This window comes from Syzygium oleosum, unplaced genomic scaffold, assembly GCF_021117445.2.
Source record: "Syzygium oleosum isolate NSW1041296 unplaced genomic scaffold, Sole_v2.1 Sole_v2.07, whole genome shotgun sequence".
In the NCBI taxonomy this organism is placed as follows: Eukaryota; Viridiplantae; Streptophyta; class Magnoliopsida; order Myrtales; family Myrtaceae; genus Syzygium; species Syzygium oleosum.
In genome coordinates, this window is record NW_026607491.1 from 8,328,794 (window position 1) to 8,353,815 (window position 25,022).

Here is a 25,022-nt window from a genome sequence, read left to right on the forward strand (position 1 = left end):
TCCAAAGATGACGTCTTGCTTCGTCCACGATGCACATAAGCTTTGTCGATTAACTTGAATAATTAGACAATATCTTCAGTAAACAAAAAGATCACATTCGATATTAATATAAAATGAAGTGATGTGGTAATTTTTGAAACTACAAGAGAAAATTTACTCAAACACAATATGAAGAGAACAGCAAACGTGGTAGTTTGGTGACAAAAAAGTTGCTTTGTCTTTCATGAAATTACCAAGTGGAGTCATGTTGTGAGTGAATTTCCGGCTAACTAATTTTGTCTCAGACATTTGTCACTTCATGTATAGAGACTATCTAGTTTTGACATATTGGTAGAGGTACAATGATGCCATATTGGTAAAGGTTCAAATCGAACATTCCACCACATGTGTGAGACTTTTTATGGTATTGATATGCGGAAGTGATAGCTGAGTTGATCGCTCCTCCTTACACTTGCATCATTGACATATGTGCTTGTGTTGAAGAGAAACGACTTGACATGGCGCTTAATAAAGTCAGCATCATATAATGAAGGACAATTTTGACGAGATCGAAAAAGAGAAGAGTAAGGCAAATTTTAAAGAAAATAGAAAGAATACATGAATTCTACTCTAAATATGTCTAATTAATTAAGAATTAACTTGAGAAATAGTATATGAATAGTTTAAGAATATGACTTTTAAAAATATAACATGATTTCGAATAATTTGTGAATAGTTGTCTTATCGACGTGAATATTGTGACCCCATCAAAATTGTCATTGGTAAAAAAACAAGATATCTAGATTGTCACTTTTTTAATTTTTGGAGAAAACAAAAGAGAATCCGAAAATAAAATGTATGAAACTAGTGGCTTAGCCACTTTTGGTGCAGCCATTGTCAATAATGATTCTTGATCGGCTATAATGAGGGGCATAACCGATCAATCTCATCGTCCATTACATTACATAAGCATTCCAATAAAATTTTACATTTAAATTTCAAAACCCTACTTTCTTGTTGGCAGATTTCTCCACGTAACATTGTCATTTGATGTGACCACTTTGTAAGATACTCTCATGACGAGGTATGGGCTAAAATTGAACCAATAATCGGGCTTCTATAGACTAGGTTGGAAAGATGTGGGTTGTCCCTTTGTCCACTTACCCTTTTATGTATTATTTTATTTTATTTTTTCGTACTCTGTCTAGGCACTTGAGAATTAGTTTAACATTGGGTTTCTTTGTGTGAGATTTGGTTGGACCCATTATCAATTACTCTAAAAGCATAATCTATTAGATAAAGTCGTCGTTTAGTATTTAAATATTCTAATACATCCCCTCAGGCGTAGGTTGGACTTTAGTATGAGCTTAAAGTGCGTAAATATGTAATTAGGGAGGCAAATAAGGGCATGAAAAGTTTTGAACTTAGGATCTCCTACTCTAATATCATGAAAATATTCTAGAATCTTTAAAAGAGTGAAAGAGAGAATCAATAAAGACTACGTCTTGACATTACAATTTATTAGAAAAAGACTATTTATACCCAAACGATATGCATAGGAAAGAAAATTTACTAAAAAAAGGGAGTGTTGAAGTATGTTATTAGAAATATTTTTAGAGATATTATTAGATATTAGGGATATCATTTGAAATTTTGTTATTTTCTAAAGAAAATATCATTTTCTAATAAAGTGTAATGTCAAGTCAATTGAAATAAAGATGTAGTCATTATTGAATCTCTCTTCCAATCTCTTAAAGATTCTAAAATATTTACATGGTATCAGGAGAGAAGACCCAAATCAGAACACTAGTTTTTTTCTTCCTTCTTGCGTGAGTCTCGGTCATTATCATTATTGCAGCCATCGTCTTTTCTTTGTTCCCCTCCTGTGTGGCCGTCGACATCAGCATCTTCACATCTGTCAAGGTGTCAAGCTTCATTTCAGTCTTTGCTCATCGTCGGAGAGTCATCCTTGCGTCGTCAGTCACCTCATCTTTAGCTAACTTCCCAACTTTGTCAACAGTCAACAATGCTTACCATGGACGATCAATCGTTGTGGGATTCTCTTTCAATTGCAAGCATCATTGACGAGCGAAATTGCCATCAATATCTAGGCAGCTGTGAGTGCCGGAGTCGAGCACACCTTCACTGAGCAACCAAAGTTGAGCGTCGCAGGGTGAAGTTGTTTAATTTGTCGCAATTCTAGTTGGTTTCTGCACGGTTCTATCAAGGTTGTATGGAAAAAGGCATATGCTTAGACAATTGTCATTGTCTTAAATCTGATTTGATGGACTCACGTCCCTTGTTTAGTGTAAGGTCTAGCTTACATGGCGCTTGGTCACTTACTTTCGGAAAAAGTTGCACCTGTCATACACAAGTTGGCCCCTTCGGCTTGAGGGGAGTATTGAAGTATATTTATGGATATTAGAGTATTCCTTATTAGAGAATATTTATAGAGATATTATCTATATTAGGGATATTATTTGATAGTTCATTATTTTCAAAGATAGCTAATTTCCTTAATTCGTGGTGTTTGAGTTTTTGCTTTCTAGCAATTTATTTATTTAATACTTCGATTATTGAATGTTATTTTATTGATTGTGCACTCGCATGATCACCCCTTACATCCTTACATGGCGCTAGAGAATCTAGCTTAATCAAGTCTCGAGTCCATTAAATCTCCGATTCATGAAAGTGAAGTATTCTCTCACACTTTATTCAGGTGTCTAATCGACCTACCAAAAAATGATTAGAGATTACTCCTAAATAAATTGATAGTGCATGTTAATTAATCCGAAAGTTGCAAATTAGTAAGGGCTTTGGAGAGTTCAAGCTAAATATAAGCTTAGCAATCCACTAACCATCCCCCAAATAGTTCGAGAGAAGGTCACGATCAATATATCGCACAATTTCTTTGTTTCAATTTTGGAAGGAGATATCTCAAGAAAAGCCCTAATCTTTGTTCATATAAGCACATTGTTCTCTTGAAGTTAAGGAAGGTGGCTCACAATTAAAGTGGAGATACAATACAGAGAGGTTATACAATACACACGTAGAGAAGAGAGGACGATGCTCTGCCGCTTGACAAGTCCCCATTACCGCGCCCAAGAATCTCCACGAGCCCACCTCATCGTCGCCTCCTTGCTCCATCACCATTGCAGCGTCTGCAACGCTGCACCCTACCACTGCACATCGCTGTCATACCCTCAACAACGCAGAAGCTCCGCCACGATCTCGCTGGTCTTGCCATCGTTGCCTCAAGCTGCGCCGTGCCAACACCCACACCGTCCATCGCGCATCAACCCTCTACAGTCATGACAAGCCCTATCAAGCCTTATCTTTTCCTTGTCCACGTTAGCACCGAATAGACTGAATTGGCACAATTACAAAAGGTTTAGGATTCAATTGGCAAAAAAAAAAATATTTAGGACTGAATTGACACAATTACAATAGATAGAACTTTTTTGGTATTTCTCCCATTTTTGTGGTCTATAATCATCTCGTCACAGGGAAAAAAGATCATAAAGTATCATATTCCTCCTTCGCGAGGATCGGAGAGAAGAGGGAGAGATTTTCCCTCGGTCAATGTCAAAACATTGACATCAAACCTAAGAGGGCGCTAGGCAACAAAAATCTAATTGAGACACGTGTTAATCAATCAAACGCTAACACTATAATAGTCAACGTAGATATTTCCATGATCAAAGAAATACATAATGACGGAATGTTCAAAGTTCCACATCAATTTACCCTATAATTGCTCTAAAGAGAGCTGGGCGGCAAGAAATTGTTCACGCACAGCAGCCGAGGATGTCGTCCGGGATCATGTTATAATCGACGTCACAATTACATGAGTAAGTGGTAAGGTCATGGCTTCTAATTTTAGTTACTGGTGAATTTTCCAATGGAGAAAAAGTTTCCAAGTGCTTTCTCCATGGAAGCCTTCAGGTGTTGAGAGCTGTTGCCGGGAAAGACCTATTTGAAGATACACTCTATTTATAATGACCCGGTCCGACGAGGTAATGAAGTGGAAGCCAGGGCCAGAGAGCCTGGATAAGGAGTGACTCATGGCTGACTTCTAGAATGGCAAAAGGGGCTCGAATCAACCAAGTTGTGTACCGAACAGGAGGAGCGATTTTGAAATGTGTGTGGAAGGGCGGCGGGCGAACTAGATTCAACTCACGGAGGTGCCTATTGAGCAACGACAGTGCTTAGTTTTAGAGCTCCAAAGTTAAGTATATTCTGATGAGAGCACTTTTATGATAGGTGACATTCCGAGAATGTGCTCATCTGTATGTCAAAGGATAAAACCGTGAAACTCGGTATGAGACGGGCCAAAGTGGATAATACATCAATAAGTTAATCCAGGGATGTCACATTGTCTGTAGCATTTGTTGGGATCAAAATGATATAGAAACTTCGAAAATTTTGGTGAGAAGAGTACACAAATACACAAAGGGAAAGAGAAATAGATTCAAAATGCCTTTTTTTGCGTAGGCTTTACACGGAGAACGTACCACGCTCTTACAACCCCAACTCTACAAGCTCTTGTTTGAGCTTTAACTCTCTCACTCTCTATAATTGACTCACCAAACAAACTCTTACGTATATTTATATATGCATCACCGCCTCTTGAAGTCCAACCGGCTTCAATACGAAAGGGAAGATTGCCCGACTTGACAGAGAGGCAAGTCAGTTGGCTTTCCCTTGTCATTTCAAAGTTAAAAAAATAGTCCTACTTTGACCCAAACTCTTCATTGGCTGTTTAAAGAAGCCAACTTAGATTTTCTTTCTTCAACCAAAATCAATTTTAATATATGTAACAGCATTGTCAAAAGAACCAAAGAAGAAAAGCACGAGCTATAGTTTGAAAACATGTCATTGACTGATGTACTTAATTGGGGAGAGAAGGAAGCTTCGAGGATTAAGACATAATTGTAGACCAGCTTGAACTGGAATTCTGTCCACAGCTAGAATTGAGATTGAACGATGAGATCGATCACGGCGCGTTTCACGGGATTTACTTCTAATTTTATTTTCCTTTATGAAAAGAGTGGCGGAGTAGATATTTTCTACTGAAAATCCTAAAATTTATACACAAAATCATAAATCTTTCAATTGATTCAAGTGTCTGTTTAAAAAAGTGCCCTGATGAAGTCCTTTTGACGAACAAAAACACTTGATGTGCAATTATTCCAAAATAGAAGCTTCGTTTAAGTTCACAAATAAAGGACAAAAAAATTTAGAAAATAGAACTCTAGCCTAAACTTATATCCCATTTATCAAAAATTAACAAAAAATGATTTTGGCAACTCGAGGAGGCCCAAACTAGGCTTGGTCGTGCTAGGCCATGCCTAGGAAAGTTGTCAACCCAAATTTTCTTTGGTAGAAATTTCGCTTTTCGTCCTTATACTTTCACTATTTTTCTAATCAAAGTTTCTGTATTTTTAATTTTTTTTAATCAGGTCTTTTTAATTACATAAAATATCTAATCAAGTCCCTACGACTCAAAATCCGACTAAAGTGGCTATTAGAGGCTGCTGGTGTGTGTCATAAATTATATATTGCCTAAGTGAACACCAACCATGGATAGTGAGAAGGCAGGAGCATAAAAGTTGTCGCGACCGACCTCCAATTTCAAAGAAAGGGGATCTTGCCTGGTATGTGCTAAGTCTAGGTCCGACACTTAACTAGGACTCTCCCAAGCCTATACCATATCGTGACTTAGGGTTTAAGTTTTTAACCTGCAAGTGATTTTTATCCAGGAGTCGCTACTAATCGGTTTGGGGTGGGTCAATTAAACACCCAAGTATAGTGACAAGAGAATCACCTTACTCCTACGAACCAAAGATTAAATGAGTTCAGGGACTTGGTTACACTAGTTGGGTAACTAATGCCCTTTCAGTACATTTTTACCCTGTTCATTTCGGAAAATATTTATCAAGCAATTTAGATTGATTTTAGGATCTTTCTTTTAACATGTGAGGTGATCAAGCGAGTGCACAATCATTAACGATGAGCAGTCAAACTAGATATGCAGCCTAAGGTTCTAGCCCTAACTAAAGCAAAAACATTCAAAACACGACAATTAATGTAATTATATACTAATTAGAAATAACATGCATAATGATAACACAACAGTAATAAAACTAACACTCAAAATATTACCGTATAGCCCTATAGGATTATCCAATTTAAACAGGATCATTAATCAAATAATTCACATAATTTAGAAAGATATTCAAAAATACTAATTTCTAAACTATTTCCTAATTTTAAAAGAAAAATAAAAAAGATTTTTTTTCATTTTTTTTAAAAATAATAAAATTTTAATATAATATTCGATTGGGTCGGTTCGGAACCAACCCGGATCAACGGATCTGACCCAAAGAGTTGACCCGGGTCATGAGTCGAGTCAGGTCGGTTCCCGCGTGCTTGTGCACGCGGGGATGCCGGCCAAGCGAGAATCGACCTCTCGTTGACCGACCCAGGCCAGCTCCGGTCTAAATACCGCCTATAGGGACTACCACTGAGCCTCCTTAGCCACCTAGCTCGCCGTCTGACCAACTATTCGCCGGCCGGCGACCAAAATCAATTTGGCCTCACTAAGGCATTTCGTCGAACAACTGGCGTGCACAGCTAAAAATGAGAGTTTTTGAACTGCTTCGGGGCTCCGGCGTCCTCCGGCAACCTATGGTTACCTTTGGCAACGACGGTAAGGACCGGAATTCGTGTGAAACGGCTGGCGGGAGTCCCGGCCAAACCGCGCACTAAAACATGGGAGAACAAGGCAGCGATGAGATCGAGAAGACTCACTGGTCGGCAGCACGTCTGGGGGGTCACCGGCGGTCTGCAGGCGACAGTGGGGCTGCTGGTGTCCTTTGGCGACCTGTAAACTCTCTCAGCTCGCTCGTTTTCTCTTGATTCCTCTCAAAGATCTCTCTTCTCCTCTTTGTGCTATTTTTTTCTCAAAAGGGGCCGACCCCTTTCTTTCTCTTCTCCGCTGCTTATATAGTGATCTCCGGCCGCTGCTCCACCCCCGAAGTCATCGTTTTAATGGCCCTGTACCGGCCTAGCCTGCACCACGACTTTGGTGGCCATGGCTGCGTAGTGGAGCAGAAAGTCCGCACTTCCCAGGCGGCCGATCAGGGCAAGGGAGAACAGAGGATAAGGAGGAGAGAGGGAGAGAGGCCAGGCTGGCGGGGGGAAAGAGAGTGGGCTGGGCCGAGCCCAACTCGCATGAAAGGAAAAGAAGAAAACGGAAGCGGGCTGGGCTCGCGGCTGGGGGGGGGGGGAAGAAGAGGGCCAGGTCAACCCAGTTCGACCCAGCCTGACATGAATTAATTAAATTTTTTTTTTAATTTTTTAATAATTTTTTTAAAAATTTTAATAATATTTTTTTTGAAAATTAATTAAGAAAATATGCTCTAATAGGCCCTATTAATGCAAATGTCCTAATGTCTATATGCAATGCAATTAGATAAAAAAATATTTTTGTTTTAGGAATAAAAAAATAATTCTCAAAACGACGTCAGACTATTTCTCACAAAACGACGTCAGACTAATTGACGTTTATGCAGCCAATTAACCTAATTACGAAATGATTCGAGATTTAAACTACACATGTGTCAACTTCTCACACCAATATCTGAACAAAATAATGATAATAATAATCTCCAAAGACCCAGGACAAAACCATGAGACGATGGTTTTCTTACCAAAAGTAAATTACGCAGAAGCAAAATGTACTGTCATGAGTGAATCAAAACCAATAATAACGCAGCAATCACCCATCCATCTTATATTTCGGGAATAGTTTATCCCTCTGAAATTCACAGTTCTCGATCCATATAATCCCTTTCTTTAGTGTATGGACGAGTGAGTGGGGGCGACTTGGGAGAGAAGAGGAAGACGAAGACAATGTGAAGATGGGGCATTGCACTCAGACCAAACAGATATTTTAGCAGTAAATGGTTCACTTTGTGTTGATGTAAGAACACCACTTTGGCTGTTTGGTCTTAGATGCAATGCTTGTTCTGCAGGTTGACTGCAACCTACTTTAGTCCCAAATTGTCAATTTGGAGCAAGGAAAAGATTATCCGACGTTATTCTATATGCTTGATTCATCATTTTCTGAGTCATGTTGGACGATTTTATATTAAATTAATGCCATGTCGGATTTTCAGATAGGGAAAATCATTGAGGTCATTTAAGCCAACGTTCTTTTTTATTAATAGCACCTAATTGATCACCTAAATAGTAATGGCAGTGTTATTTTCATTTTCCCAAACCTTAAATCCAACTTTACTGTTTAAGTGATAATTATATAGAACAAGTCACACAAGCAAGATGATCCATCCAGAAATTAATGCACAAGAATTTATAATATAAGGCATTCTCATTTTTTCTTCATTTTATAAATAATTTTTTTGATAAGTCATTTAAAGATGATTTAGATATTAGAGACTTTATCTTATTAACAGTAGAATTGAAATATTTTGCTGCTCCTCGTGCATTTCCAGTGGATGAAATGAAAGGGAGAAGTGCGCAATTCTCCTTGCAATTTGATAAATAAAATCAAGTATTGTTCTCATTTATGCCCCTTTGATCGTATGATTTCCATATTAATAGGTTTCGATTTGTTTTTTGGGTCGGAAATAGGTTTCGTTGAAAAGTATCCTTCCTTAAGGCGATTGTTAAATAACTAAATAAGAAATTATTCCAATTATAGCACTAACTGTCATCATAATATGAACTCGTTTAGTATACCTTAGACTTTTATATTTAAATAATTAATAAATAATTGTGGTAAGTAGACCTCATTCAACGATAGAACATAAAGTAATGATACTTTATATAGATCATTGTGCAAGGTGATGCTTAAATCATATGAACTATGTGGGAATATGGACATATATGAGGTACAAAGGTCGTGTAGTTTTTTTTTTTTTGCACAAGTTACCTTTAAAATCTTCAATTTGGATAGATAATTAATGGGAGTGGGTTGTTCGAAAGAAATTTCGCAGTCTATGTATCAGGAATATCCCTTTGCTTTGAAAATCAATATGATGCACAATAAGAATATCACCACTTTTGACGATATTGTGCGTCATTTGGAATTAGAAGATGAGTGCCTAGAGGCTGCAAAATCCTCTATCCATGCTTATGTTGCTAAATCAGGTTCGGGCAAAGCTTCGGGCTTTAAGCGCAAGAGGAACCATAAATTCAACAACAAAGGAAAAGAGACTGATCATGCACCCAAGAAAGCCAAGACCTTCCGAAGCAAGAAGCGCGGCGGGAAGAAGGACAAGGCAAAGATGATGTACTACAATTGTGGCAAACTGGGCCACTTCGCTCGTGAATTCACTGAGCCGAAAAAGGTACCACATTACTCTATTACTTTGAGTAATGCTTTTGTTTCTAGCACTGTAATGCTTGCTGAATCTCATCCAATGTGGACTGTAGACTCAGGAGCAACAGACCACGTAGCTAGAGACCGAGGAGCATTTGTGGAGTATCGTCGAATACAGCATGGAAGAAGATGGATATATGTTGGAAATAACTCAAGAGTTGAAGTGAAGGGTATCGGCACATGTAAATTAACCTTTCGTGGTGGTCGAAACCTATTCCTACATGATGTCCTCTATGCTCCAGATATTCGGCGAAACTCGGTCTCTGTAGTTGTTCTTCTTAGCTTAGGTTATGTTTTTAATTTTCATGGTGATTGTGTTGACATTTTGTTTGGAACAGTTTATTACGGTTCTGGTTATGTATTGAATGGTTTTATGGTGTTAGACATTGACTATGATGTGTACAAAGTTAATGTTGATGGTTGTTTTTCTTTAATTGCATCTTCTAGTAATGTGGAGATTGATGCAAGTACTTGGCATGCTAGACTGGGTCACATTGGGTTACATAGAATGAAATGATTAGCTAGAGAAGGCCTTTTGGGGTCACTCGCTAATGTTCAACTACCCGTATGTAAACATTGTCTAGCGGGAAAAATAACTAGAAAACCATTTGGTAAAGGAACCAGAGCTGAACTTCCATTGCAACTTATACATTCTGACATTTGTGGTCCTTTAAATGTGAGGGCGAGGCATGGAGCCTCATATTTCATCACTTTTATAGATGACTTTATGCGTTTCGGTTATATTTTTCTGATCTCTCATAAGTCCGAAGCATTGGATTGCTTTAGGCGGTTTATAGCTTTGGTAGAGAATCAGTTGAACAAAACAATAAAGGCATTGAGAACCGATCGCAGACGTGAGTATCTATCTGAGCAATTCAAGGTTCTTTGTGATGAAAAGGGAATTGTAAGACAATTGACTATTCCTGGTACTCCGCAACAAAATGGGGTTGCAGAAAGAAGGAATAGAACCCTTTTGGAAATGGTTAGGTCTATGATGGCGCAGGCAAATCTCCCTGTCTCATATTGGAGAGATGCGTTATTGACTGTTGCCTATATACTTAATCGTATGCCTTCTAAGTCAGTTACTTCCACCCCCTATGAATTGTGGACTGGTAGGAAACCAAACTTAAGTAACCTACGACCTTGGGGATGTGCAGCATATGTTTACGATTCTTCCCATAATTATGGCAAATTAGGCCCTAAAGGGAAGAAGTGTATTTTTATTAGATACTCCGAACACTCCAAAGGGTACGTGTTCATAGGTGAACAAGCTGATGGAAGTGTGACTAAAATGGAGTCACGAGATGTCACGTTCTTGGAGAACGATTTTCCTAGTAGAGGTGAGATCGATAAGGACTTCCAATTACATGAGATGGAAGATCCCGATAACACACCTACTAATGTTATTGAGAGAAATACAGATTTACCTCAACATACAAGACCTAGTGGGATTGTTGCATCGCCTGACGAACTGAATTTACAAGAAGTTCAGTTGCGTAAAAGTAGTCGTAAAAGTATTCCCCGTCGTCGTTTTGAGATTGAAGGGGAAGCTTTTATGATTGCTCCACAAGACGATGCGGAGCCTAAGATAGTTCAAGAGGCTCTCTCATCCCTTGACAAGGAAGAATGGAGAAAAGCTTTGGAAGACGAAATAGAGTCTAAGAGGACAAACCACGTCTGGGACTTGGTTGATCTGCCACCCGATCGCAAGGCTATTGAAAACAAATGGATTTTCAAGATTAAGCGAAGGGCAGATGGATCCATTGAAAAGTATAAGGCTCGCCTTGTGGCAAAATGCTATACTCAACAAGAGGGTGTAGACTATGAGGAAACTTTTTCACCAGTTGTAAGGTTTGCCTCCATACGCCTTATCCTAGCCATTGTTGCACATTTGGACCTAGAATTACATCAAATGGATGTAAAGACATCATTTCTCAATGGAGAACTAGATGAAGAAATCTATATGAAGCAACCGATAGGTTTCATTGCTAAAGGTCAAGAGCGTAAAGTTTGCAAACTTCATCGCTCAATTTATGGCCTTAAGCAATCATCTAGACAGTGGTATTTTCGTTTTCATCGAGCCATAACTTCTTTTGGGTTCACGATGATCGAAGAGGATCACTGTGTGTATATCAAACGGTCTGAGGATAAATTTATGATTTTATCTCTTTATGTGGACGATATTCTATTGGCTGGGAATGACAAGGGTTTGGTTATAACCATAAAAGAATGGTTGTCTTCTAATTTTGAAATGAAGGACATGGGAGAAGCTGTATGTATATTGGGAGTTAAGATTGAAAGAGATCGATCAAAGAAACTCCTTGCTATGTCACAAGAGTCTTATATAATGAAGATTCTTGAACGCTTCAATATGCAGCACTGTAATCCCATTGATACCCCTGTCATGCAAGGCGAAGGCCTGAGTACTAAAATGTGTCCTAAGACTTCAGAAGAAAAGAAAGAAATGGTAACTGTTCCTTACGCTAGTGCTGTCGGAAGTTTGATGTATGCTATGATGTGTACTCGACCCGACATATGTCATGATGTGGGGTTAGTGAGCCGATATCAATCAAATCCTGGTTCAGCACACTGGAAAGCAGTTAAGAGGATCCTGAGATACTTGAAAGGCACTATGGACTATCGACTTTGCTATCAAGGGAGTGATATACGCTTATTAGGATAATCTGATGCTGATTGGGGAGGAGACCTAGATGAGCGTAAATTGACGTCTGGTTATGCGTTCTTGCTTAATGATGGGGCAATTTCTTGGAATAGCAAGAAACAGACATGCATAGCTTTATCTACGATGGAGGCAGAATTTATTGCATGTTCTGCTGCAGTGCAAGAAGCAGTATGGCCAAAACGTTTCTTGGAAAATTTAGCCATTTGCCACTAATGTCCCAAGACCAGTGACAGTATATTGCGATAGTCAAGCAACCATTGCCTATGTGAAAGATCCCAAGTACCATGGTAGGACGAAGCACATTGACATAAAGAATAACTTCATCAGAGATATAATAGCGCAGAATGAAGTAGTCCTGCAATATATTTCAACCAACAGGATGGTTGCTGATCCATTTACGAAGGCTGTTCCAAGAGACGTGTTCTTGACCCACAGGATGTCTCTAGGATTACGTAGAATGTGATTATGATATGTAATATTGTTGAGGATCACTGGATCATGTGTGTATACGTATTGTACTTGTTTGTTGATGAATTGATATTTTATCAATTAGTACAATGTTATGAGACTAGCACAAACACACATATATTGTTGAAAGGTATGTCACCAGGCAATGATTGGCTCACTCACACGAGCAATCACCTCAAACGCTATAGTAAGCGGGTTGAGATGAGACGATATGTACTATAAATGCTGGAAGAGCAGTTTAGTACATAAAACGATTTAATGTCGCCTTGATTGGAATCAAGATGAGGTCTGTTATTCGTATGTGATAAGACCGAACATGATAGTCCCACAATCATGTATGCCTGAAGGTAGCCGGATGCGAGTACTAAATTGGGCGCTGTGGAAAGCGAGCTGATATAGCACTCGGGCTAAACATGAGTACGTGAGAAGCACGTGACCATGTTTAGGCTAAGATCCATATAGTGGATATGATTAATAAATGACATACGCTCTTATAGACAGAGAAATCTACTATAGCATGTAATTCATACTACATGTGCTTTATTCGACCAATAAGGGAGAAGAGTACAATTATCCCTATTTACTCATCGTGTGAGTCCTTGAGGTAATTTATAATTTACCTCACTTCGTGCCCTATGTTACTTCTGACTGTGTTCTCGAAGTAGAAGATCAATGTTGCTAAGCATGTTACCGACGGTCATGAATAGATATGGCTTTATGGGACGTGTCTAGGAAATCAGTTGTTTTGAAATGGAGAGGGACATGAGTGCGAAGGAAGACTATTGTTGTTTTACATCTATCACATGTGTTTACCGGTCGACCAATTATTTGGCCTTTGATAGTTTCGGAAATAATTGTAAATACATGCTGTTCTTGAAAATAGTCAAGTATAACCTTTAAGGGATAGGTATACTTGGACTGATGTAACAAAATATGTCTGGGGCACTGTGAGACATCAATGGTTTATTTATTTTTGGGGTTGTAGCCATTATGTTGTCCCTAACAGGTGCATAATTAGAGCTCCCAAGTACAGGTGTACTCACTGGTCGCACGGCTTTCTTGCCAGTATGAATTGTTTCTAAGGTAGATGAATGTTGAATGCCTTATGTTCTTAATGGAGCATCATCAAGCCTATCATGTGCGAGTAGGAGATGTTATATTTCGTCGGTCCGCCCATGATGTGTGTATCCAAGGGACACCATTTGCTCTAATAAGAAGTGTATCTGAGAGACACCTTTTGAAGAGGTGCGAGAAGAGTTTCTTAAGGGAAGTTAAGATAACTTCCTGCAATGATGAACAATTTACAAGAGTAAATTCAGAACTCTCTCTCTCTCTCTCTCGACGTATTAGGATTTAGTATCTACTTTGAGAAGACAATCGGCATTAACGCTGTGGAACGAGAATACTTTCCTTGTGATTGTATTCGGACCAACGTGTAGTAAATTCGTTCATCGTTTGCTGGTGATTCAACGTACGGTCCTGGAAATTTTATTTGGAGTGCATCGAACAGGTTAGTCGATTCTCCCGAAACTCGCTTTCAACAGACAGCAATGCAGTGCATTTTTATCAATAAAGTTTTTTAAAAGGATCGAGTGCACTGTACAAATGCAACGGAACAAATGCAATGGAACTATAGATCGTATAATTGAAGATATCTCAATTTTTCTTTGTTATTTTAAAATATACTCCAACATTTTACTAACCCTAATTTGCTAGATTTTGATTGACTGTGGTGTACCATTTTGATCAAATGATTCTCTTATAAACCATGTCACAAGCTCCTTGACACATTGACCATCAAGTTTAAAAAGATTGATATATGGAGAAGCTCACTGACAAATATCTTTTTTTTCTAATTAGGTATCAAGGTCTGTTGAACCTGCTTAAAAAAGGCGAATCAGTTTCCTTCTTGGCCTATTCTATTGAGTTAGACCTCTTAGACCCAATCAATATTATATGAAAAAACACAGATGCATAGGATTCATTTTCAATATTTAGGCTGGATATCATGTTTGGCCTGCCTATTGATTAGGTATCAAGCACAATGTCTCCATATGCATTGATTTACATATGATTGCATCGATAACCAGAAAGCTACATCATCAGAGTACCTCTACATGAAATTAGAGCCAATCCGGTTGCTCCCAATCCCAAATTGGTTCTTCCAAACTTGCCGTCTCCCATTGATGGGAACTTCCTACATTAGCTGCTACTACTCCTGATGAAGATGCATCTCCACATCCACTGCCTCCGCTAATAGCAGTGTTGTCGCCACCCTGGATTGTTGTCTCTCTAGCCACTGCTTTTGGTGGCCGGCGATCAAATGCTCGAGAGCTCCCGGACACCACATACACTCGGCACAATGTGAATTCACACCTCAGCTGTAAGTACATTACTTCCAGAAAATCAAACACAGAGAAAAATGTTTCTTGCATTTTTTTTATGAAAGTCCAAGTGGAAACTAAACTAGAGACGGAAATTCAATAGTGTGCAACAGCACAGCACCGATAAAGTACATGACAGAAAACTCAAACAAGAACGATTATTTAAAGTGAAAATTGAATGATCTAGGTCTCAAGAACGCGAAGATATTTTATCCTTTCTATGTTTGAAAAAGTTGAAATAAAGGCCCAAATTTCTGGATAGCACGTTCACCTTGGGAATGGAAATATTACTGCTCGTGGAATTGGGATTGGTTGGCGAGAGTTCAATGGCCCTATACTCGTTCAATTTCGACTGGGTCTTTCTTCCAGTGGGAGCTTTTCCCACGTAGAAAACCATGGACTTCTTCACACCGATCACCTTGTTGTCAGACGAGTAGACATAACCGGGAGACCCGGTAGCCTTCCAGTAGCCCGTGGCCATGCTCCGGCTGGGCCGCCCTCCTCTGGCCTCCCTCTCCTGCATGGGCGCAAAGAAGGACCACTGCTCTCTGTCTTCTCTGCACAGCTCTCCCGCAAGCTCTGCAACACGAATTCGCCAAGAAAATGTGGGGAAATTGAAATTTTCAAAGAACCCAATTTTAGTGCACAGTTCAATTAATGTAGGGGATGTGAAAGAATCGAATGCATGGATGCCGATTGTGATTTGCGTGGGAGATTCCATGGCTCAGTGTTGAAAATGTCGAGGACTGGGATTACACGATGAATCTTGTCTTGCTTAAGGCCGTGAAGCTGGTTGTGCAAGTAGAACGAAATGAGCTCTTCCTCAGTTGGATAGAACCTGAAACCGGTCGGGTACTTCTCCATATCGAGTTGGATCAGAGGTGAAAGATTCTGTGTTGTGGAACACTAATGGTGAGATAAAGTGTTAGTTGGGTGTGGATTTGAGTTAGCAAGTCAATTACGTATATATATAGGAATGGAGTCAATTAAGTATATATAAAGGTCCAAAAATTGAAATAGCACGTTCACCTTAGGAATGGAAATATTACTGCTTGTGGAATTGGGATTTGTCGGCGAGAGTTCAATGGCCCTGTACTCGTTCAATTTCCACTGGGTCTTTCTTCCAGTGGGAGCTTTTCCCACGTAGAAAACCATGGACTTCTTCACACCGATCACCTTGTTGTCAGACGAGTAGACATAACCGGGAGACACGGTGGCCTTCCAGTAGCCCGTGGCCATGCTCCGGCTGGGCTGCCCTCCTCTGGCCTCCCTCTCCTGCATGGGCGCGAAGAAGAACCACTGCTCTCTGTCTTCTCTGCACAGCTCTCCCGCAAGCTCTGCAACACGAATTCGCCAAAGAAAATGTAGGGAAATTGAAATTTTCAAGAACCCAATTTTAGTGCACAGTTCAATTAATGTAGGGGATGCGAAAGAATCGAATGCATGGATGCCGATTGTGATTTACGTGGGAGATTCCATGGCTCAGTGTTGAAAATGTCGAGGAATGGGATGACACGATGAATCTTGTCTTGCTTAAGGCCGTGAAGCTGGTTGTGCAAGTAGAACGAGATGAGCTCTTCTTCAGTTGGATAGAACCTGAAACCGGTCGGGTACTTCTCCATATCGAGTTGGATCAGAAGTGAAAGATTCTGTGTTGTGGAACACTAATGGTGAGATAAAGTGTTAGTTGGGTGTGGATTTGAGTTAGCAAGTCAATTACGTATATATATAGGGATGGAGTCAATTACGTATATATAAAGGTCCAAAAATTGAAATAGCACGCTCACCTTAGGAATGGAAATATTACTGCTTGTGGAATTGGGATTGGTCGGCGAGAGTTCAATGGCCCTGCACTCGTTCAATTTCCACTGGGTCTTTCTTCTAGTGGGCGCCTTTCCCAAGTAGAAAACCATGGACTTCTTCACACCGATCACCTTGTTGTCAGACGAGTAGACATAACCGGGAGACCCGGTGGCCTTCGAGTAGCCAGTGACCATGCTCCGGCTGGGCCGCCCTCCTCTTGCCTCCCCTCTGCTGCATGGGCGCAAAGAGGAACCACTGCTCTTTGTCTTCTCTGCACAGCTCTCCCGCAAGCTCTGCAGCACAAATTCACCAAATAAAATATGGGGAAAAGAAAGTTTACCGGTGATGCGCTACAGGTTTTGAAATTTTCAAGAACCCAGTTTAGTGCATAATTCAATTAATGTAGGGGATGTGAAAGAATTGCATCTTTCAGCGGATTGTGTCTTATGCGGGAGATTCCATGGCTTAGTGTCGAAAATATGGAGGACTGGGATGACACGGTGAATCTTGTCTTGCTTAAGGACTTGAAGTTGATTGTGCAAGTAGGACGAAATGAGCTCTTCCTCCGTTGGATAGAACCTGAAACCCGTGGGATACTCCTCCATATCTGGTTGTTTTGTGTCCTAGGGATTCGAGTTGGATCAGTAGTGAAAGATTCTATGTTGTTGAACACAGTGAAGAAGATAAAGTTGTAGTAGGGGGTGGTGAGATATCTGATTTAGCAAGTAAATCATGTTTATATGGGGATCAAGTGCAGGAGGAAAGTGTTGAGATGATCTAGGGTTTGTGAAGGAGAGAGTACAGGAGAGAGGAGACCAAGACGAGTGAAGTGATGACGCGTCTTTTGCAAACTCTTGCACCCAATGGCAAAGTCAACGCGGTCATGTGAAGGACGAGACACAAAGTGATGCGAGAAACGAGCAGTGGCCAACGCTTCACATTCGCAGTTCTTTCACAGACGCAGTTTCATCACTACCCCCGCCCCGCCGAAAAGTCCCGTGAGCCCAAAATATGTAAACGCTCAAGGTACAAAACTTCACGGCATAATTATATACAGCACGACGGAACCATGACGCAACCCCGGCTCTACTAGGACTCTAAGGATTTAATGTACAAAATTGATGTGCTAAGTGGTTTTGTCATACGATAGGTGGTCCTAAAACTAAATGAGTCACATTCACCACTCAATTAATAAAAGTACATCACATCATCAGGTCATCAATTTTTTAAGGGTCTTGTGATGAGTACTCCCAATATACTTGTATAGTATATTTAGTAAAAATTATTTCAATCTTCAAAACATCGATTACACATAACACAAGAAAAGCAATATATTCGATACTGCAAATTTTTTCTCTTGGGAATTGCAACCCGCATAGGGGAAGATCATGAAAGGAAGCCCAATTCATTTAAAATCCCAAGTATTGGGCATCAACAAAAGATGCATAGTTAAACACTTGTATCAAAAACTTATATCTAGGTACTACGAAATCACTAAGTTCAGTAACTATGCTTTTTAACCATGCATAACCATGCAATCTGGGATTGACTATCCTTTCGTGTATTTATCCAAAAAAAAATTTCCTATTATGCACCACACGTTTTCTCTAAAAGTCTAGAATGTGTGAAATTTCAAGGAAAAGTACCAAAAAAGTCCTAAACCTATTGCATTGGTACCAATTTAGTCCTAAACTTTTTAATTTGATCAATTTAGTCCTATATCTTTTCACATTAGTACCAATTCAGTCAATCCGGCCAATTTAAACCGAAAATCGTTGACGTGGATGCCGGCCGTCTTACGTGGCACGGCCAGCATTGATGTGGGCATTTTTTATATAATTTTTTAATAATTTTTTTTGTTAAGGCTAATGCAAGTGTTCTAGATTGACTGTCATATGTAATTATCAAGTCCCTCGGAAGTCCACCAATCCTTTGTCATATTAAGCACTAAATATAAAGGGTGGCCACCTATTTTGACTGGACTGCATTGCTATATATATATATACAGAAGCCTTGATTTATGTATAAATACTAAAACTATTCACTACTTATTTATATTTATTCAGGCGGTGGAAATGGTTGGCAAGGTTGAACTGCAAACCATTCACTCACGTTGACCAGCAGTTAGCTAGTTAGCACAGTCGAACCACAAGCCAGTGGCTTGACAAGTTTTCCATCCAGTTTAGCTTCTAAAACACTTTTGATTGCATCGAGATAACACTATGCCAGCAGCAGCAATTAGATTGAAAAGAGAGGATAGCACAGAGAAAAGGGGGAATAAAAGGTAATGAGCACCTTTACTTCAAGGTAGTGTACCAGAACAATGTGCGAGACCTCCCTGTAACAGTCAGCCAAAAAGATGGAACAAGAGAAAACCAGAGTCAGACATTTTGCTTTCCGTTGGATGAGTTCCAATAACAATCTCCTATTGAAAATTTACCAAGAAGAGAAAGAAATTATTTTCAAACGATTGTTCAAAGAAAGCATTATAGAATTCCAAACTAACTAAAATTTATTAACTTAAAGGCAAATTTTTCTTCGCAGTCAACCGCTGCCTTATCCAACTATCTATCTATAGACACGTAAATATATTATGTACAAAACCACCCCCATCATGCTGCGACGCCCACCACCCACCCCCCCAAGGGAAAAAAAAAAACCACTCACGAAGAAAATAAAAATTTATAATGAACAGCCTTTTTATCTCGATAACCTTATTCTTTGAAGGTAATATGGTAAGACGTTACAGAAAACTCACTCTTCAAGCATCCAACAGGTGCGTCGCCGAATTGATGAGTACTCCCAATATACGGGTAGTATCTGTTTTCCTGGGGATTGGCTATAGCTCTCCACCATGGATTTCAGCTCTCGGAGCCACCATCTACTCGAAGCATAGTTTATGGAGAAAATAGGAATGTATATTTGGGAGCTTTTTTCTGATTGCAAGATCTCTGAGATCTTTTCGCCCGGCTGTAACTCTTTTCTACTGGATATCCACAATGTTAGATCTTCGAGGTTCCAAATCGAAGGAGGTAGTTCCCCAATAACTGTCCCAGATAGATACAACTCAGTCGACCTCCTTAACTCCCCAATGGCATCCGACAGCGAATTTAGACTCGTACAGTTCAACAAAGGCAAGGATTCAAGAAACCCTAGCCCATTGATTGTCTCCAGAAATTCAACTAATCCGGTATGCTCCATTGATAGCCTTGGCAAACCTCTTACATTGCTGATCGAGTCTGGCAAATGACGAATACTACGACCCTGCATAGGGAAATCCCCCCTCAGTTGTGTTCTGATCCCAAAACTGTTCATCCGTAATGTCAAATCTTCGAGGTTCCAAATCAAACAAGGCAGGTTCCCAAGAGTTGTCCCAGATAGATCCAACTCAGTCAACGACTTCAACTCCCCAAGAGCATCCGACAGCGAATTTAGATAAGTACAATTCACCAAACACAAGTGCTTAAGATCCACCAGCCCTTTAATTGTTTCTGGAAGTTCAATTAATCCTGTATCCTCTATTACTAGCCTTGACAAACCTCTTATGTTACCTATCGAGTCTGGCAAATAACGAACATTATGACCCTGGATCAAGATGAGCTCTTTTAGGGCAGTTAGACAACCAATTTCCTTGGGCAACTCTTTAAGATGTGGACACCATTTGATTTTCAAGTAATTCAATCGCTGTAGTTCACCAATTGAGGGATCAATTTCGGCCAATGTCAGGAAATCTTTCAGAACCAATCTCTCTAAACTCACAAATTCAGAGAAGCAAGGAGTTTTGATTAAGGATTTAGATCCCGCAATTTTCAGAACTTTTAATTTACTTGCCACCTGCAAAACGGAACCCAGCTTAAAACTCTCAGGACTCTATATGCATTGCAAAATAGGTGCATCTCATCAGATATTAAGACGATTAGTTGAAAGAGTAAATGAATCAAGTGAAATTGTACCATGATTTCGACCCATCCACTCCATTCTTCTATGGTGATATTTCCTGAAAGCTTGAGAACAACTAGCTGATTCAACACAAAGTTGTTTGCTTGAAGTTGCGAAGGACAATTTCGCCAACAAAGCCATCTTAGCTCAGGTAAAATATCCTCACAGATGCCAGCAAAGTTCCCTCCATATAATTTGAGAAACCTTGCATTCTTGAGATTCGCAAAATCTTCGCGTGTGAAATTGTGTCTTGATCTCCTTGGTGCAAGTGCTACCACATTTTTTGTTCCCTAATGGAAAATATAATATTAAATCGTGTCTTTTGACCTAAGCAATGAATTCAGGTTACTTAATCGTTAAATATAATATTGATTCATATGAAATTCGATATATCTTTACTATTTAAAATTGTGCATATTGGATGACTGTATTTATGCTTTCATATAAAAATTATATACTAGTTCTTCGAACTATTGTGTCTAATTATATTAAATATTTATGCTATAATAATGATATTGTTTTTTATTCCATGGAGTTGGTGTTTGTTACTTAGTAGTCTGCTCACTCGGCCAAAAAACCGATCTATTTACAGTTTTTGCTGATGTTGAGTAGGATTGAGGAACTCGGGGGTTGAGGTTAATTTTTTCTGAAAGTGCACTGCAGAAGCGTGGTATTCTTTTTATATTAAATTTGATTGAGTTTTCGTGATTATAACTTCAGAGGTGAATTTTGATGGAGTTGATGTTTGTAGACTTTGGTATAAAAGAATATTTTCAAGTATAGTTTGAGGTATAAAGGACAATATATTCAATAAAATGGGTGTCACATCTCCACTCAATATATAATTCAGGCTAAATCAGTAGAGAGTTAAAGTAAACATGACAGTCACTAGCTAAATTTGAATCAGACTTTTGAAGCGAGAATTCTTTTAGCTTTACTGGATATTACTAATATAACCTTTTCAAAACATACTTGTTTATAGCACTATCGAGACCCAACAGAAAAACCTAAAGATTTTATTTTTTCGTTTGAGTGTGCATTATCTAGATAGAACAAGATAGATTGGATAGGTATGATTATCTAGTGGAAAAGTTCAAATGGTCTTTTAAACTCATTGTTCTTATCTTATATAAATAATTTTGGAAATGGGTGCACTATTTATTGGTGAAAAAAAGGAAGAGAAAATTAGCAAATTTCTTTAACGAAAAACATAATTAATTCACAAGTTTTTCTATTAGGGGCTTCTTAGCTTGTAATAAATGGAGGCAATATGCAAGAGAGATGAACTCTTAGACACGAAGTAGTGTAGAAAAGAATAAAATGGTGTTGTTCGTACTTACCTTTTTTGCTTGGGACATCTCGAGAAACCACAATCTGCTTCGATCTCCAAGATTTTTGATATTCTCTTGACGAACAATTTCTCTCCCAAGATCTCTTAACTGATTGTGCATCCATATTCTATCATAATCAATCCTGATCAAGGACTTACGGATAAGGACATCAATTTCAACTTCCGGGTAAAAGGAACAAGCTTCCCACATATACATTGCATTAATTTTTTTCTTGTTAACAAAGAAACATGCAATGTCCAGAAAAATTTGTTGCTCCTCACATCCAAGTGCATCATAACTAATCTTTAACCTCTGTTGGACCTTTTCGTGAGGCACTTCCTTCAACTTCGTCAGTGTGGTTTTCCACTTTGCTTTACTTATGGTACGAAGATGTGAACCTATCACTTTAAGAGCCAATGGAAGTCCTCCGGTGAGTTCAACAACTTGTCTGGAAAGATCATAAAGATCACAAGGAGCCAAATCTGTGTTGAAAGCATGCTTGTTGAAAAGTAGAAGAGCATGATCAAAATGCATCTCCTTCATTTCGTACAGCAAAATTTGTGGAGGTCGTGTCAAGATATTTTCTTCCAGTCCATCGACATTGGTCATAGGAAAATCTCTAGTTGTAATGACGATCCGACTCCCCGGACCATATGAATAAGAATTCATTGCTAGATTCATAAATTGTTCATTTTCATCCATGTCATCCAAAACAAGTAAGACACGCTTGTTAGGTAATATTTCTTTGATCGTATTAGTCCCTTCCTTACGGTCAATGGTTTCGTGAAGCGAGAAACCAAAAAGATCAGCAACTAATTTTCTTTGCATTTTTACAATGCCACAACATGAAGATGACTCACGGATGTTCGAAAGGAAGGAGTGACCTTCAAATTGAGGAGAGAGTTGGTTGAACACTTTCTCGGCAAGAGTTGTCTTCCCAATGCCACCTATCCCATAGATAATGACAAATCGTACACCACCAGTATCACAACTTAACAGTTTCTTTATGGCTTCTACATGATCATCAATACCAACCAGATAAGTGGGCAAATATCTTTTCCTTATTGTGATCTTCTGCAAGACCTTTTCAGTGATGTCTGCCATGACCTTGCCATGCCTACCATATTCATGAAATCGTTGCACATAAGATTATGTTTAAGCAATTAATATTTCAAATAGAAGCATATAATGATAACCAGCGTGCCGATATGTATTTTTCATGTGGTATTCGCCAAGGATGTTTTTAAATCGCTCATTCCACATGTATCGAATAAGGCTTCTCCTACAAGGGTGGTGAGTATTGCCCCAAAAGAGTTTAGAGCCAATCACTTGAGGCACCCTTTGGGAGTTCATCAGCATGTAGATAGTCTTAGCCTAGTCGTAGTGAATGATACATACTAACATGCGTGCTTGTGTGCACTACTATTCTAATACACAACTGGAAGGTAGATCTGACAATAACCCAATAGATACATAGACAGATAAATAAAAGAAGATCATGTCGATACCTTTGACCTTTCAAACACCATCCTTTGATTGTAGCCACCTTTGTCAAAGCCTCCTTCCAAGGCTTCACTTCAGTGCAGCCAAGTTCCTCCTCATGCTTGTTTAGAGCGCTAGTGTACAGTTCCGTTTCAAGCTTAACATCCGAGGGTTCCACATTGTAAAAGATGGGTAGTATATCTTTCTCTATGGATTGGCAATTGCACTCCATGATGCATGTCAGCTCTCGAAGGCACCATCGACTCGAAGCATAGCCTTGGGAGAAAATAATAATGTATATTTGGGAGCATTTTACTGCTTCCAAGATCTCCAAGATGTTTTTTCCCTGGCCTAACGCTTCCTCGTCCCTAAAAATGCGGATTCCTTTTTGGTTCATGAACTCATAAAGGCAATCTGTGAATGTGTCGCGAGTGTCGGGTCCTCGAAAACTCAAGAACACGTCGAAGTGGCCACCTGTTACAGTCCCTGAGTTGGCTCCTTCGCCCCCCATCTGAAAACACAGACTGATGTTGCCGGTGACTTCTTTTTGTGATCCTAGAGGAGATTTCTACAGCAAGAGGGACTTGCCGCGTTAGGCCACTCATCGAAGTATCACATAATCAATATTATATATTATTTCATCAATCTATGGCTAATAAAGTCTTGTTGGTTGAGTGGGTTTGTGCCTACTTTAAGGTGGAGGTCATGGGTTGCATCTCCTTATTTATTTATTTATTGTTTTTTAAATAAAGTTTATAGGACCCGTTCTAAATCGATTCGCTCCGATTCCAGTTCAAGCGGCCTGGTCGCTCACTGCTACTACATCTATGTGGAAAAAAGTCCTAGATATCAAACGAATTGGTATGCAGTATACACTACTCTTTTGCTCGATGGGACTCGTATATTAAGATCAAAATGAATGGACCCTCCCATAAGATTGGTTTTCATTTTTTCCTATGACAGTTTGGATTAACAATTTAACATCGAAAGCCCCCCCTGTTAAGCGTGCTTGTTGAGGCGAAAGCGTAAAGCTGTGTCTTGGAAAAAGTCCTTGCTTAATAAAACCATGAGATGCGATTAAACCTGATAAAAAAAGAACTGTAATGGAGTACTTGGAAAAGTACACCGCATTCGAAAATCACATAAAAATTTTGGCGTGCAATTGATGAACTGCACACCGGAAAAAAGAGGAGCTGGTCCATGCATCCACGCGAGGCCCCACATAACCATCCACAAATCCAAATGAAAAGGACAAAAAAGAAAAGGAAATTTTATTAGGTGAAAATTTTTTTAAGATAGAAGAAGATCATCGTCATCGTCATCCATCAAATGAAAAAGCCATAGAAAAGCCCATTACCAACGACCCCTGATTTTCGACCAAAAAAAGAAAAAAACGACCCCTGATAGCCGAAGCTCCACTCTATGTGTCTCTCTCTCCCCGCAGGTGTATGAGATAGAGAGAGACGCACCCAGAGTGAGCTCGTTGCAGCTCTATCTGCAATGCGACCGACAGACACTCCCACCATTTCACACATCGCACCGAA

At 39.3% G+C, this 25,022-nt stretch overlaps 3 protein-coding genes and 1 pseudogene across 3 annotated transcripts; all 4 read right to left on the bottom strand.

Moving 5' to 3' along the window:
* Positions 1-14,662: 14,662 nt before the first annotated feature.
* Positions 14,663-15,802, bottom strand: LOC115677853 (NAC domain-containing protein 90-like). Its single transcript, XM_030601090.2, has 3 exons — positions 15,631-15,802; positions 15,195-15,502; positions 14,663-14,920 (listed from the first exon to the last, which is right to left on the bottom strand). Exons 1-3 carry the CDS (start codon positions 15,785-15,787, stop codon positions 14,663-14,665), a joined length of 723 nt encoding a protein of 240 aa, XP_030456950.1. The 5' UTR covers positions 15,788-15,802.
* Positions 15,803-15,877: 75 nt separating this feature from the next.
* Positions 15,878-16,545, bottom strand: LOC130134498 (NAC domain-containing protein 90-like). Its single transcript, XM_056313358.1, has 2 exons — positions 16,389-16,545; positions 15,878-16,260 (listed from the first exon to the last, which is right to left on the bottom strand). The coding sequence occupies exons 1-2, from the start codon at positions 16,543-16,545 to the stop codon at positions 15,878-15,880; spliced, it is 540 nt and encodes a 179-aa protein (XP_056169333.1).
* A 90-nt stretch (positions 16,546-16,635) lies between these two features.
* LOC115673090 (NAC domain-containing protein 90-like) lies at positions 16,636-17,331 on the bottom strand (annotated as a pseudogene).
* Positions 17,332-19,480: 2,149 nt separating this feature from the next.
* LOC115673098 (disease resistance protein RUN1-like) lies at positions 19,481-23,989 on the bottom strand. The gene is made up of 4 exons (XM_056313359.1): positions 23,505-23,989; positions 22,006-23,113; positions 20,680-20,955; positions 19,481-20,560 (listed from the first exon to the last, which is right to left on the bottom strand). The coding sequence occupies exons 1-4, from the start codon at positions 23,987-23,989 to the stop codon at positions 19,481-19,483; spliced, it is 2,949 nt and encodes a 982-aa protein (XP_056169334.1).
* Positions 23,990-25,022: the final 1,033 nt, after the last annotated feature.